This window comes from Salvelinus namaycush, chromosome 21 (genome assembly GCF_016432855.1).
Source record: "Salvelinus namaycush isolate Seneca chromosome 21, SaNama_1.0, whole genome shotgun sequence".
Taxonomy (NCBI): domain Eukaryota; kingdom Metazoa; phylum Chordata; class Actinopteri; order Salmoniformes; family Salmonidae; genus Salvelinus; species Salvelinus namaycush.
This window is the reverse complement of record NC_052327.1, coordinates 22,114,428-22,130,756: the sequence shown is the minus strand read 5'-3', so window position 1 is coordinate 22,130,756 and position 16,329 is coordinate 22,114,428. Positions and strand designations below refer to the sequence as shown.

Below are 16,329 nucleotides of genomic sequence, written 5' to 3'. Positions count from 1 at the left end.
GAGAGGCCTGGAGGGGAGGAAGACTAACAGACCTGGGAGGACATGACCCACGTAGAGGAGGACAACAGAGGATAGGCTAAGGTAACAGCTGTCTGGATAAGCTGTTGTAATGATGTTCTCCTGTTAAATCCTCAACAACATCAACTTCTAAAGGATACAATGTAATCTGGGTCACACATCCACTCCCGATAACGTTTTACTTTATTATGTATTTCCCTTGGGACTAATTACTAGCTAGCAGGTAATAATCATCAATAACTTTGAATTTATTATTTGGCCTCCAAGTTTTATCCCCCAATGCCTTGGCATCGTCTTAGTAATCAGTTTCTCCACTCTATCAATCATTGTCAAGAGAGTCAGGGAAGTGTATAAATTACAGTGACATATTCTCTTAGACATTTGGCATTTCAATCAATGGGATTTTCTTTCCTCTACCGATGCCACCTCTCTTGACCTCCTCACACACAGTCCCAGCAATCAAGAGTTACTTACAGCTTCTGCTAAGACAAGCATACTGCTGCAATCAGTGGATTTGGTTAGACCTTGCAGCCTCTCAATTATAAAGTCTTGTCCCCCCCACCCCTTCTTTCACACTCCTAAATTGAAATGCAGTGTATGATTCATCCCTCCTACACATATAAACACATTCTGTTTCCAAAGAAAGACACACAAAAATACACTATTATATCACACACTCTGCACAAAAACAAATACATATTTGAATACACACACACACAGTTATATAAAGTAAATGCTCACCATCTCAGTATCTTGTCCTCTCTGCTCCGGTAGTAGGGGTTTCTCCTCAGTAAATTGCTGCTCCTTCATCCCAGCCATCCTGGAGAGCAACCTGCAATCACCATAGCAACGCACACTTTGTTACTTTAAAATCTGAAATTCATCCACCAATTCAAACCACTGCAGTAGCAAAACCGCATTATCATGTTTTTCTCCCCCCAGTAAATATCTACAGCATATCAAGCTTTTGGCTGGGTGGCAAGGTCTTCAGGAGGTTTGGTTGCTGTGGCTGGGCAAGTCCATCTTCCCTATATAATTGCTACACCAACCCCCATAGTCCCTTTTTGTTGGGCATGTAAAGAAGTCCAGGGATGCACAGTATCTGAATAGAGAATACATGTCCAGAGTTTTTTCTGGATCAAAAAGGGGCAAAAAGGGGGCACTGTCGGCGTGTCTGAATTTTAGAGGCCCCAATCTTGGCGCTATAGACATTTTCCTGCAATTCTACAAATTTGTCCATGGAGCTGAGATACATTGATGGCGTTTTAAAGCAAATTTCCTGCGATTCTATGCATTTTGCCATGGCTAATGCTGTGTTATTTTGCTCAAACGTGATAATATAATGTGTACTGATTTATACATTGCTTGGACTTAGGAGACCAGAAAAAATGCTAAGGCAGACGCCCAAAGATTTCAATGGTCGTGGAAAGTTTGTGGAAAGTTGTGGTATTGGCCTATTGGAAAACATATTAAACAGTAGTAGCCCAGTAGTAGCCTGAGGACGGACGGACGGACAGACAGAGAGCTTCCCCGTTAGGATATAATGAAACTCCTGCAGTGTAGCCAGATCAGTGGACACAGAGGGGCTCTATCAATTTAGATTGATATGTCTATACAAGGGCACTGCTAAGCCCACAGAGCAGAGCTGACCCAGGCTGGCGCCACTCGACTAACACATTGGATCACTGAGGATATCAAACGCTCACACGTACGTGCGTGCACGCACGCACACAAACACACACACAGCCTATTTACAGTGCCTATAGAATGTCTACACCCCCCTTGGATTTCATCATATTATATTATTACAAAGTGGGATTAAAATAGATTTCATTGTCATTTTTTGGTCAACAGGAAGATTAATGAAAAACAAAACACTAATATACCATGATTAGATAAGTCTTACAAGTATAAGTATTAGATAAGTTTTGTGCGGCAGGTAGCCTAGTGGTTGGGAGCGTTGGTCGCTGGTTTGACTCCACAAGCCGCCAAGTTGGAAAAATCTGCCGTTCTGCCCTTGAGCAAGGCAGTTAATCCCCAACAACTGTTCCCCTGGCGCCAATGACGTCGAATAAGGCAGCCCCCCTCACCTCTTTAATGCAGAAGATACATTGAATGCACTCAGTTGTGCAACTGACTAGGTTTTCCCTATTCACCCCCCTTAGTTAATACATGTTAGAAACACCTTAGGCAGAAATCACAGCTGTGAGTCTTCTTGGTTAAGTCTCATAATATCTTTGCACACCTGCATTGTGCAATATTTGACCATTATTCTCTTCAAAATTCTCCAAACTCTGTCAAGGTGTTGGGGATCATGGCTAGACAGCCATTTTCAAGTCTTGTCATAGATTTTCAAGCAGATTTAAGTCAAAATTGTAACTAGGCCACACGGGAACATTCACTGTCTTCTTGGTAAGCAACTCCAGTGTAGTATTGGCCTTGTGTTTTAGGTTATTGTTCTACTGAAAGGTGAATTCCTCTCCCAGTGGCTGGTGTACAGCAGACTGAAGCAGGTTTTCCTCAAGTATTTTGCCTGTGATTGGCTCCATCCCGTTTCTTTTCATACTAAAACCTCCCATCTTTACTGATGTCCAGCATACCCATACCATGATTCAGCCACCACCATGCCTGTGTGCTTGAAAGTCGATGCTTGACTGAGGGATAGTCATAAACAAATCATGTCAACCCTTATTATTTCACACAGAGTGAGTCCATGTAACTTCTTATGTGATTTGTTAAGCCACATTTTACTTCTGAACTAAGTTTGGCTTGCCTTAACAAAGGGGATGAATACTTATGCAGAGACTATATTTTAGTTATTTCATTTGTATTCATTTGTAAAAAGAAGAAAACAAAGAACAATCTTTTTACTTTGACATTATGGAGTATTTTGTGTTAAATATATTTCAATCCCACTTTGTAAAGCAATAAAATGTGACAAAAGTTCAAGGTGGTGTAGACGTTCGATAGGCATGCACACACAGGCACATTAACTCACTCATTGTCAAGAAAAACAAATGCAACAAAATAAAAGAAGGCCTATTGAATAAAAAAACGTAAAAATGATCAAAACGTAATGGTAAAGAAGCTGCAATGGGAGGCTGTCAGCCCAATAAGCATGTATAGTGAAATATGGAAACCTATGAGATTTACAACTATTCCCTGCTGGATCAAGTACTTTACTGACAGACTTAGTTAGCATCAAAACATTGTTTGCTGTTTGAGTCTTCCTACCAAATTGAGTCATGCACGGTGATAAAGTGGCCTCATAATGATTTAGAAACCCCAACTTCACACTGTGACAGGTTGTTTAATGGCTGGGATGCAGTAACAGCAACAGCTAGTCAACACACGCTCTCTCTCTTGTCAGCGGAAGTTTCCAGACCCTTAGACAAAACCCAGATGCAGACACTCCAAAACAAAAGTCCCTCTAAGTAATTTGCGACACTGGATAACAAAACCCTCTCCTCCTATTTGCGACAACACTGTTGTTCTCTGTCTGAAAGTGACCTTTGCATGACATTATAATGGGCCCATGACCAACTTTAATTAGGAACTAACCAGGACAACCAGCCTCATTACTCTGCCTGCTTAATCTCTCTCTCTCCTTATATAAAATGGCTTGCTGTGAAATCAATTACCATTACAGTCTATACTCGTCCCTGTTGAAGCCGTTTCAAACCCACTGATTCAGGTTTAAATGACTCAATACTTTTGTTTGCTAGCTGCTTTATTCAATATTCCCTATTCCCTAAAAGTTTTATATTTTCTCTGAGGAATTATTCCTCATACTAATTAAATGAAATGAGGGGGACTTGAACATTTACCCTAAAATGAGATTGATCGGGAACATCAACTTCACTTTTGGGTGGTGCTGGTGGTGTGTGTGTGTTTTTATGTGTGCCCATTGTGCATCCATGGTCAATGGAGTCAAGTAGTCAAGTGCTACTTCAAAGTCTCCTTTCATCCAGTGTCTTTTCATCATCTGCTCTCTGTTAGTGAAAAGAAGATGTGAGGTTTCTCTTACCAAGTTCAGGTTTGTTTTTCTCCATGAGAGTCAAGAGAAGACCGTAATTTTATTTGGTCAAGGATGGTCAAATAAATCGGTCCTCCTTTTCATCTCTCTCTCCCTCTTCTCTGTTCTGTTCTTTTACAGTTCTACACAGATTTTGTAGCCATGACAACCTCCAGCAGTGCTGTCGACTCGCCTGGGTTCTAACAGGATCTGGCTTACCTTCTCTGTTCCTTTTAACATCTTCTCATTACCACCAGCTGCTCCCCACTCACTTCTCTTTACCCACACTAACTACCTCTGTCTGGCTGGCCGTCCTGCATCCTCCATATCCAACATATCACTCTCCTTTCCTCTCATGTAGCTCATAGGGTTGTGAGCTGGAAGGGTTGACTTTGTACTGTGGAGAGACTAGTTCTCTCTCATAGTCCCCAATTACAGTTGCAGGGGCCTTATGTGTGACTCATATCGGTGATAGAGAGTGGGCCTGAGGAAAAGCATTCCGCTGGACAAGAAATCGATGGGATGTGCATGTAGGGGGAAGCATCTGACCAGATGCACGATTCAGAATCAATTCCCGGAAACTGGTCCAGGTTCAGCTCTCTGTCATGTGTGTGCACAGTGTGTGTGCGTTTCGTTGTGTAATGTATGTGTTTGGGTAGTGTCAGGATTTTAACTCTTACTGACGAGTTTTTGAACAGTTTGTTTGACCCATAAATTCAGTAAAGCTGACCCACCAGTGACCCCTGGAAAAACAACATCCAGAAAGACACTGTTACTTGATTCATGTTTTTTTAAGCCTCCTCTCTGTCAGTAACATAATTAACTCCAGTACGGCATATTAATTAGCCATATGGACGATAACATTAGAGAGGATTAAAGGCCAACTCTTCCAAAACAGAATATGGCCTTTTGCTCTCCTCAGCAGACTGGAAACTAACAACTCAAGAAATTAAATCAATTATACACACTAACGATGATTAAGTGCAAACAAGAACACTGGTCAAAAGTAACGTACTATATAGAAAACAGGGTACCATTTTAGATGCAACCAGTGTCACCTCTCTCACAGTAATCCTGCTGTCGTCACAGACTTCATCTCTCTTCTCTCAATGATCTGCTTTCAAACAAAACAACTCAAAACCCTTCTTGGGGATCTTCTAGTCTACTCAGACCAGACCCGCATCTGTTACTACCAATCCATCCTCTGTATCCGTCATTCTCTCTGCTCCTGCTTGGTTTCTCTGTGCTACTCCAAGTGTTGTTTATGAGCTAAGTGGACATATCCCTACAGGACTCGCCTCCCACACAAGCCCAGAGAATGATGCTAACAGAGACTGACAACGTGACCAGAGATTCACTTCAACAGGTCAATCTTGAAGTGGCATCATCACTGGCACATAGACACATAGAGAGAGACAGAGAGAACGAGAGACACACACACACACACACACACACACACACACACACACACACACACACACACACACACACACACACACACACACACACACACACATACATACACACACAGAGCAATCAAAACAATGTTAGAGAGTCAGCTTTTTTTCCACTATTTGAAGTGACACATTCCATTTTTAATATAGTGGTGTATGTCTGAAGGCCTTAGATGAACATGCGCTGGGGGGAGCAAGATATCAAACATGGATTAAAAATTGATAGCCAGATATCAACTTGCGGCTGCTATGGCTGGTGCCCCTGGCATTTAGCCTTATATACCTGTACTTACAGTACTGCCTTGCAGGCCAGCCATGTAGTGCACTGTTCCCTATGTAGTGCACTATTCCCTATGTAGTGCACTGTTCCCTATGTAGTGCACTATTCCCTATGTAGTGCACTATTCCCTATGTAGTGCACTGTTCCCTATGTAGTGCACTGTTCCCTATGTAGTGCACTATTCCCTATGTAGTGCACTTCATAGGGAACAGGGTGCCATTTGGGACACAGCCTATCCCTATCTTTGTGTCTATGCTCCTCTCAGCTCTGGCGTCAGAGATGGCCTGATAGGGCCGTGTCCCCTGAGGAACCCACAGGGCTGTGTTTCCAGCCTGCCTAACCCTGCCTCCTGTCACTATAGGTACCCAGGGCTTTGGGACAGAGCCAGTCGGCCAGAAGGACATGGCATGTGGCTCTCAATGGGACCTGTACACAACAGAGAAGGGAGAGGCAGGGGAGGGGGGGGGGGGGGGGGGGGTCTTAAAACCTTCCTGAACAAACACCACTGTCTCATAAGACTACATTTTCGAATGCAGCGTTCATTCTTGTAGATCAAAAGATGGATCTCTTAATTATTTTATTATGAAATGTAACACTGTAAAGGATCTGCCCAACAGGGAGTTGGAAGCCCTTTTCTTAGACATCCAAACCCTCTCCTTCCACCTGACTCAGTTTTGTTAAAGTTTACAGATTGGTGGGTACTTAAGCTGGTCAGAAAATGCTGTCTTCAAATCAAATGTTATTTGTCACATGCGCCGAATACAACAAGTGTAGACATTACAGTGAAATGCTTACTTACAAGCCCTTATCCAACAATGCAGTTTTAAGAAAATACCCCTAAAAAAAGTAAGAGATAAGAATAACAAATAATTAAAGAGCAGCAGGAAATAACAATAGCGGGGCTATATACATGGGGTACCGGTACAGAGTCAATGTCAATGTGCGGGGGCACAGGTGTCGAGGTAATTGAGGTAATATGTACATGTAGGTAGAGTTATTAAAGTGACTATGCATAGATAATAACAGAGAGTAGCAGCAGCGTAAAGGGGGGGGGGGGGGGGGCAATGCAAATAGTCTGCATATAGTCTGCATAGCCATTTGATTAGCTGTTCAGCAGTCTTATGGCTTGGGGGTAGAAGCTGTTTAGGAGCGTTTTGGACCTAGACTTGGCACTCCGGTACCGCTTGCCGTGCGATAGCAGAGAGAACAGTCTATGACTAGGGTGGCTGGAGTCTTTGACATGATATGCTGCCTGACATGCCCTCATCGGCCATTTCTGACGTCAGCCAACATCCTTGTCCAGTGAAGCCACACTCAATATCCAATATGTCAACGGGCTACATGATCCGCTTCACTGAATCCCCCACTGTCTATCTACTCTAACCCAAACATCCACAACATCTAGGCCTATAGCATCCAGTCTCTTCCCCCCCCCCCCAGCTTGTTTGATTGGGCTGGAAATGTGTACTTGAGATACTGAAAACTAAAAGAAGTAAGTACTGTATGCTGGTTACTCACTGGGCAAAAACTGGTTGAATTAATGTTGTTTGTCATAAAAAACAACAACTTTGAATCAATGTGGAAAACTGATTGGATTTAATAAAAGTCATCAACGTATGGGCATTTCTTATTTTTTTAAACTAAACTTTTAACATAAAACCAATGACATGGTCACATGTTTGGTTGATTTCACGTTAGTTGACAACTCAACCAAATGTAAATCAAAACTAGACGTTGAAATGACGTCTGTGCCCAGTGGGTAGTCAGGAAACAAACCCAAAAGTCTAAACAAAAAAAATACGCAACAGGTTTCAAACACTTGAAAACTAGCTATACCTTACTTCAAAAGACTATCAAGCGTATGCTAATACTGAGTTTGAGACTATACCTACACACCCCAAAGCAAGGACATGATTAGCATGCAATATGTGTGGAACATGCAGTTCTGTCCAGACTGAACACAACAACAGCTACGTTTGGGGTTCAAAGCTGATGGATGGTAATATAACACAAACATAGAGAATGTGTGCTGTGATGCTTGGCTAAAGCTCGTTCTGAGCATCATTACCAAGGCCTTAATGGGGTGAAGGTGAGATACGAGTCATCAAATGATCACCCAAATTGCATCAGTCCTGGTCCAGTGCTCTGCTGCAATTGGTCCATGGCTCATGAGTCTCTTTTAACTTTGCCAAAAAAGTGCTTGATGACTCACAAGTAATAGTCCAATACTGAGCCACGATTGGCCACAGAGTCATGAGTTGCCGTCCAATGCTCTGCAGGGATTGGCCATTAGCTTGTTAGTCCAGGACACTAAGTTACATTCCACTGGTCCACAAGCTAGGCCTCGGTGTGAAACACTGCAGTCATCAGCTCATGACTTTAGGAAGGACGGACAGTGTGAATGGAAAGAGCGATGAATGAGATGCCAAAAACATAAGTTAAGGAAGCTATATACAGTATATGAAGTCCATTCCAGAAGGCACTACGTACATGGTCTGCAGCAGGCTCTGCGGCACCGTGCAGTTAGCCTTTGAAGGGAAGTTCCAAAACAATCCGGGCCCCATCTATTAGTACAAAATAAAATCATCCGTTGGAGATTGAAAGAGTGAGGGAAAAAAGTGAACAGCAAAGTTCAAGCCATATCGTCATGACTCATAGGTCGATTTTTTACAGTGGTAGGAACAAAGCAATTTTATCTGCCTCAACCTAGCTGATAGAGGAACAAATCCACAGGGTATTTTTAAGCAATAAGGCCCGGGGGGGGGGGGGGGGGGGGGGGTATATAACCAATATAACACGGCTAAGGAATGTTCTTACGCACGACGCAAAGTGGAGTGCCTGGATACAGCCCGTAGCCGTATTATATTGGTCATATACCACAAACCCCCGAGGTGCCTTATTGCCATTATAAACTGGTTACCAACATAATTAGAGCAGTAAAAATAAATGTTTTGTCATACCCATGGTATAGGGTCTGATATACCACGGCTTTCAGTCAATCAGCATTCACCGCTCGAACCACCCAGTTTATAATGCTCTTTGTAGTTCTATTAATATCCAAGAGCAGCAGAGAAACAGACCTGGTCCCATAGGATACAGTGGGCTTTGTTGAGCTTGCATATGCCGAAGGAGAAAAAGCTAACCTGATAACATCCTTTTTACACTGTATAAGGTGATAATAAATCATAATAGACAGTGTGGATTAAAAAACAGGGACATTGTGTCTACTGTTCATTTGTCAAAGCTTTTGATCCTAGAACAAATGTATGTATTAGAATTCTGCACCAGGCTTATATAAGACAATGAATTGGGGCTGCACCCATATTATTTCATATTATCTTGTCGACAGAAACTGTAGAAATGAACAGGACATATTTCTCACAAGGTGAAAATGATACATATCAGCATTTACTTCCACCAGAGCCCAGGAGCGTCATCATTTTGCTGACAGGTGGTGAAGATCACTCACACCATGTCAGGCCTGACATTCAGCCTCAGATCTCAAAGGGTTTGCCTACAGGTCTCAGTGTGCAACCACTATTCAATGAGGCAGGAGGCTGTGCACACAGCATGTACACGAACATCCACATACACAAAGAGCTCAAAAGAAATGGAGGCCTAACAGATATCCAATTAAAGTTCCTTCAGAAAGTATTCATACCCCTTGACTTATTCCACATTTAGTTGTTACAGCCTGAATTCAAAATGGATTAAATTGTTTTTTTCTCTCACCCATCTACACACAATACCCAATAATGACAAGGTGAAAACATGTTTAGACATGTTTTCAAATTTATTGAAAATTAGTACAGAAATAACACATTTATTCACACCCGAGTCAATATTTTGTAGAAGCACATTTGGCAGTGATTACAGCTGTGAGTCTTTCTGGGTAAGTCTCTAAGAACTTTCCACATCTGGATTGTGCAACATTTGCCTATTATAATTGTTTTTATTCTTCAAGCTCTGTCAAATTGGTTGTTAATCAATGCTAGACAACCATTTTAGATCTTTCCATAGATTTAAGTCCAAACTGTAACTTGGAACAACTGTAAGACATTCACTGTCTTCTTGGTAAGCAACTCCAGTGTAGATTTGGCCTTGTGTTTTAGGTTATTGTCCGGCTAAAAGGTGGATTTATCTCCCAGTGTATGCTGGAAAGCAGATTGAACCAGGTTTTCCTCTAGGCTTTTGGCTGTGCTCCATTCCGTTTCTTTTTTATCCTGAAAAACTAACCAGTCCTTAATGATTACAAGCATACCCATAACATGATGCAGCCACCACTATGCTTGACAATATGAAGTGGGACTCAGTAAATGTGTTGTATTGGATTTGCCCCAAACATAACACTTTGTATTCAGGAAAAAAAGTTAATTGGTTTGCCACATTTTCTGCAGTATTACTTGTTGCAAACATGATGCATGTCTTGGAATATTTTTATTCTGTACAGGCTTCCTTCTTATCACTCTGTCAATTAGGCTATTATTGTGGAGTAACTGTGGATCTATCCTCAGTTTTCTCCTGTCATAGCCATTAAGCTCTGTAACTGTTTTAAAGTCACCATTGGCCTCATGGTGAAATCCATAAGTGGTTTCCTTCCTCTCCAGCAACTGAGTTAGGAAGGACGCCTGTATCTTTGTAGGGACTGGGTGTATTGATACACCATCCAAAGTGTAATTAATAACTTCACCATGCTCAAAGGGATATTCAATGTCTGTTTTTTTTTACACATCTACCAATAGGTGCCCTTTCTTTGCGAGGCATTGGAAAACCTCCCTGTTCTTTGTGGTTGAATCTGTGTTTGAAATTCTCTGCTCGACTGAGGGACCTTACAGATAATTTTATGTGTGGAGTACAGCGATGAGGCAGTCATTCCAAATTCATGTTAAATACTGTTATAGCATAGGACTTAGTCCATACAACTTCTTATGTGACTTGTTAAGCACATTTTTACTCCTGAACGTATTTAGGTTTGCCATGACTAAGGGGTTAAATACTTATTGGCTCAAGACATTTCAGCAATTCATTTTTAATTCATAAAAAAATCTTCTAACATAATTCCATTTTGACATTATGAGGTATTGTATGTAGGCCGGTGACAAAAACATCTAAATGTAATCCATTTTAATTTCAGATTGTAACAGAACAAAATGTGGGAAAAGTCAAGGGGCGTGTGGACACTTTCTGAACGCTCTGGAAATGTCCACTGATGAACTCTTCATTGAGACTGTAAAACTTGGAACACAGAGTCTATTTTGACCAGAATAGAAGCTTTCCTGTCTCTATCCATCTCTAACTCTACCCCTTACACATGCAATGGCCTCAGATATGAAGTGCAGTGTGTTAGTGATTAGTGTGGCTGCTGGTTGTTGGAGGGGAGGGTACGCAAACTTTTTTCTACAGCTGATACACAACTAAACACAACAATGCAAAGCAGTTCGCTATTCTCTTTAACTGGAAAGCAGAAGGCCTGCTCCTGGTAAGGAAGTTAGACTGTATATTCTCTATATTACTTATTAATACGCAGGTTGCCCAAGGCAGTACTGATCTGTATGACGCACTCCTGTTTCTAGGGTTAATAAATTCAACCTGACGACCTCGTACTCACGCCAATGCAGAGGCTGGTACTGGGGCACAGTCAGAGCCTCACTTATACAGCTAGGAGACAGTAGATGATCTGGGGGAGCTAATGTCCCTATACAGTATGTGCTATCATGATCGATGTACCTTAACCTTCTTATGCACTATCAAAGAGTTAAGTCAAGCTTTGCAAAAATGAGTTCTGTCATTCTATCTCATGTAGGTATCATCATCAGATCCAAACTGAACATACAGACACATAAGGACTTACCTCTTGTGGTGGTTTGAGCTTCAACAGCTGCTATTGTTGCGTATTTTATAGTGCGTCTGTTTTTCTCTCGCTTTCCCTTAGTCTGTTCCAGTCTGTGTGTATGAGCGTGCTACAGAAAGAGGCAGTGTATTCTATGGGGTCTCTGCTCTCCAGATCTCTCTCCCTCTCATCCTCCCTCCCTCTTTCTCTCCCGCTCCCTCCCTCCCTCCCTCTCCATCTCGCGCTCCCTTCTCCCTTCCTTCTCGCCTTGGCAATAAACAGAGAGCACGTGTCATCCCCAATGATGCAGCATGAGAGCGCCGCCACACTAGAAGATCAGAGGCGAGGGAGGAGAGAGAAGGGGAGAGGGGATGAAATGAAAGAGGGAAGACAGAATGTGATGGGAGGTAAATTAAACGGAGGGTATGGATATTATGATATGGTCATAAAAGTGAGATTTAGAGTTTGGTAAAGGAGAGAAACTGATTGTTTTGGGGTAATAACTATTGCTGTTGAAAACAGAAGAGTGAAGGTTCCACTGCACCAATGAGTTCACAATCATGAGCTTCAGAAGTCTATTTTCTGCAACACCCACACAATGGCACATTCCACCAAAACACAAAAAACAGTACTTATGGATTTATTATTTAATTTAGCACATTTTAACTGTAAACAGCCTCTCTCAGCCCCCACCCCCACACACAGGAATAAACCAATACAATGGGTTTGTTAAAGGGATCTGCTGGTTTACTTTTATTTTGAACATCTTTTTTTCATCATGCAGGCAATAATGGATCTGTGTTTGTTTGCTGGATCTGCGCGCAACAAGTGACCTACTTTAGAACAACACTGATTCACTGACGAGACACAGTAATATCAGACCAGATGGACCGATTGCCAAAATGGAGAGCCTCTTCTACGCTGAACAAAAATAAAACGCTACATATAAAGTGTTGGTCCCATGTTTCATGAGCTGAAATAAAAGACCCAGAAATGTTCCATATGAACAAAAAGCTTATTTTTCTCACATTTTGTGCTATTTTTTTTTATATCCCTGTCTCCTTTGCCAAGATAATCCATCCACCTGACTGGTGTGGCATATCAAGAAGCTGATTAAACAGCATGATCATTACACAGGTGCACCTTGTGCTGGAGACAATAAAAGGCCACTCTAAACACAATGCCACACATGTATCAAGCGTGCAATTGGCATGCTGACTGCAAAAATGTCCACCTGAGCTGTTGCCAGATAATTGAATGCTCATTTCTCTACCATAAGCCCCCTCCAATGTAATTTTAGAGAATTTGTCAGTAAGTCAAAATGGCCTCATAACCACAGACCATGTGTATTTCTGGAAGCTGAAAATGTCCTAGTTCTTCCATGGCCTGCATACTCACCAGACATGTCACCCATTGAGCACGTTTGGGATGCTCTGGATCGACGCGTACGACAGCCTCTTCCAGTTCCCGCCAATATCCAGCAACTTCGCACAGCCATTGAAGAGGAGTGGGACAACATTCCACAGGCCACAATAAACAACCTGATCAACTCTAAGCGGAGGAGATGTGTCGCACTGCATGAGGCAAATGGTGGTCACACAAGATACTGACTGGTTTTCTGATCAACACCCTACCTTTTTTTCAGGTATCTGTGACCAACAGATTCATATCTGTATTCCCAGTCATGTGAACTCTATAGATTAGGGCCTGATTAATTTATTTCAATTGACTGATTTTCTTACATGATCTGTAACTCAAATAGTTACTTGTTGCATTTATATTTTTGTTCAGTGAGGCAGGGTGAGTCACAGTTCTAAACGCTGTCATGTTTGGTCTGGACAAAATGCTCAGTGTTCATCAGACACAGATTAGTGTACGCAGTGTTCACAAACAGGGAGCTATTGGCCCTAATTTGTCTGTGCAGTGATACTGCTGATGGTCCAGCACAGTAAGCAGGTCAGAGACCTTATTAGGATGTAGATAGGATAGTATGCTGGAGTGGAGAACAGAACAGCCGTTAGCCAATAGGGCGTGGCCAGCAGAGAGACTGAAGGGAAACCTGGCACACAGAGTCTGAGAGTGTCTGAAATGGCACCCTATCCCCTATGTAGTGCTCAGTGCTCTGGTCAAAATAAGTGCACTACATAGGGAATAGGATCAGGGGTGCCATTTGAGAAGCATCTTGGAGTGGAGAATAGCCGTTGACCAACAGGGCATGGCCAGGCTGAGAGGCTGAAGGGACACCAGAGACCTGGCACAGTGTGGGACTCTACCCTCAGAGGAGAAATGTTAAAGAGCACTTGGTCCAGTATGTGGGATGGTGTTTGTGCCAGCTTGCTTAACTACTCAACCCACATACTGTACAGCAGGGATCATCAACTAGATTCAGCCGCGGGCCGATCTTTTCTTGAGCAGATGGTCAGGGGGCCTGAACATAATTACAAATCATTTGTAGACTGCAAATTGACAGCAAGAAGCCCAAACAGGTATAATATTTGACTTAAACAAACATTTCAAACCTTGCTTACATTTCTACATGATCACATTTGTACACGAGCACCGGCCTGTACCCTAAATGCCATAAGCTTTCTCCTGGCCCCTTACACTAAGTCTGAATTTGTCCTGATAGGTGATCTAAACTGGGACATGCTTAAACCACCTGACCAAGTCCTAAAGTAATGGGACTCCCTAAATCTTTCTCAGATTATTAACAATCCCACAAGGTATGACTCCAAACACCCAGAAAAGGCTACTCTCTGTGATGTTATCCTCACAAATAATCCTGATAGGTATCAGTCTGGTGTTTTCTGTAATGACCTTAGTGATCACTGTTTTACAGCCTGAGTTCGTAATGGCTGCTCAGTGAAATTACCTGTCCTGATTTGTCATAGACGCTTGCTAAAAACCTTTAATGAGCAAGCCTTCCTTCATGACCTGGCCTCTTTAAATGGATATAGAATCTGCTTGATCCCCTTGGTGGAAGACGCTTGGACCTTCTTTTTTATATTTTCAGTGGTATTGTTAACACGCGACCATAAAGAAAATGAAAAACAGGTTCAGCCCCTGGTTCGACTGTGATTTGGCAGAGTTACTCCACCTCAAGAATTCCATTTGTCAAATCGCTTGGCACACGCATACTCAGGCTGACTGGCTCTCATTCAGGCAAATGAGAAATAAGTGCACTCAGGTTATCCGGAAGGCTTAAGCTAGTTACTTTAAGGAGCAGTTCTCTCTCTGTGGGTCTAACCCCAAGAAGTTCTGGAAAACAGTTAAAGACCTGGAGGATAAACCCTCCTCCTCACAGCTGCCCATGTCCCTTAATGTTGATGATGTGGTTGTTACTGACAAGAAGCACATGGCTGAGCTCTTTAAATCACCACTTCATTAAGTCAGGATTTCTATTTGACTCAGCCATTCCTCCTTGCCCGTCAAACATTTCCCATCCCTTCTAATGCGACTATCCCTGATGCTCGTCCCTCTTTTTCCCCTGCCCCGCTACAAAGTTTCTTCCTGCAGGCGGTCACTGAGTCCAAGGTGCTAAAGGATCTCCTTAAACTTGACCCCAAAAACATTTGGGTCAGATGGTTTAGACCCTTTCTTCTTTAAGGTTACAGCCCCTATCATCGCCAAGCCTATCTCTGACATTTTTAAAACTCTCTCCTCTCTGGGGAGGTTCCCATTGCTTGGAGGGGAGCCACGGTGCGTCCTTTACTTAAAGGGGAGATCAAGCTGATCCTAACTGTTATAGGCCAATTTCTATTTTGCCCTGTTTATCAAACGTGTTGGAAAAACTTGTCAATAGTCAACTGACTGCCTTTTGGCGTTTATAGTATTCTCTCGGGTAAGCAATCTGGTTTCCGCTCAGGTTATGGATGTGCTTAGCGACCTTAAAGGCCCTGAATGAAGTCACCATTGCCCTTGATTCTAAGCAATGTTTTTCTGCTATTTTTATTGAGTTAGCCAAAGCTTTTGATATGGTAGACCATTCCATTCTTGTGGGCCGGCTAAGGAGCATTGATGTATCTGAGGGGTATTTGGCCTGGTTTGCTAACTACCTCTCTCAAAGAGTGCAGTGTATGAAGTCAGAACATCTGCTGTCTCAGCCACTGCCTGTGACCAAGGGAGTACCCCAAGGCTCGATCCTAGGTCCCACGCTCTTCTCAATTTACATCAACAACATAGCTCAAGCAGTAGGAAGTTCTCTCATCAATTTATATGCAGATACAGTCTTATACTCAGCTGGCCCCTCCTGGAATTTTGTGTTAAACGCTCTACAACAAATCTTTCTTTGTGTCCAACAAGCTCTCTGCCCTTAACCTTGTTCTGAACACCTCCAAAACAAAGGTCATGTGGTTTGGTATGAAGAATGCTCCTCTCCCCACTGGTGTGATTACTACCTCTGAGGGTTTAGAGCTTGAGGTAGTCACCTCATACAAGTACTTTGGAGTATGGCTAGATGGTACACACTGTCCTTCTCTCAGCACATATCAAAGCTGCAGGCTGAGGTTAAATCTAGATTTGGCTTCCTTTATCGTAATCGCTCCTCTTTCACCCCAGATGCCAAACTAACCCTGATTCAGATGACCATCCTACCCATTATAGATCGGCAGGTAAGGTTTCTCTCGAGCGGCTAGATGTTCTTTACCATTCGGCCATCAGATTTGCCACCAACCTCCTTATAGGACACATCACTGCACTCTATACAACTCCGTAAACTGGTCATCTCTGTATA

At 42.5% G+C, this 16,329-nt stretch overlaps 1 protein-coding gene across 4 annotated transcripts in view; it reads right to left on the bottom strand.

The window, feature by feature from the left end:
* The window catches only part of LOC120066190 (protein NDRG4-B-like), a 35,958-nt gene extending 24,226 nt beyond the window's left edge, over positions 1–11,732 (bottom strand). For all 4 annotated transcript variants that reach the window (XM_039017378.1, XM_039017379.1, XM_039017381.1 and 1 more), the window contains exons 1-2: positions 11,619–11,732; positions 760–850 (exon numbers count right to left, since the gene is read on the bottom strand). In XM_039017378.1, the coding sequence (XP_038873306.1) occupies positions 760–837 (78 nt within the window). In that variant the 5' untranslated portion in view covers positions 838–850; positions 11,619–11,732. The remainder of the gene's footprint in view (positions 1–759; positions 851–11,618) is intronic.
* Between the last annotated feature and the right edge of the window lie 4,597 nt (positions 11,733–16,329).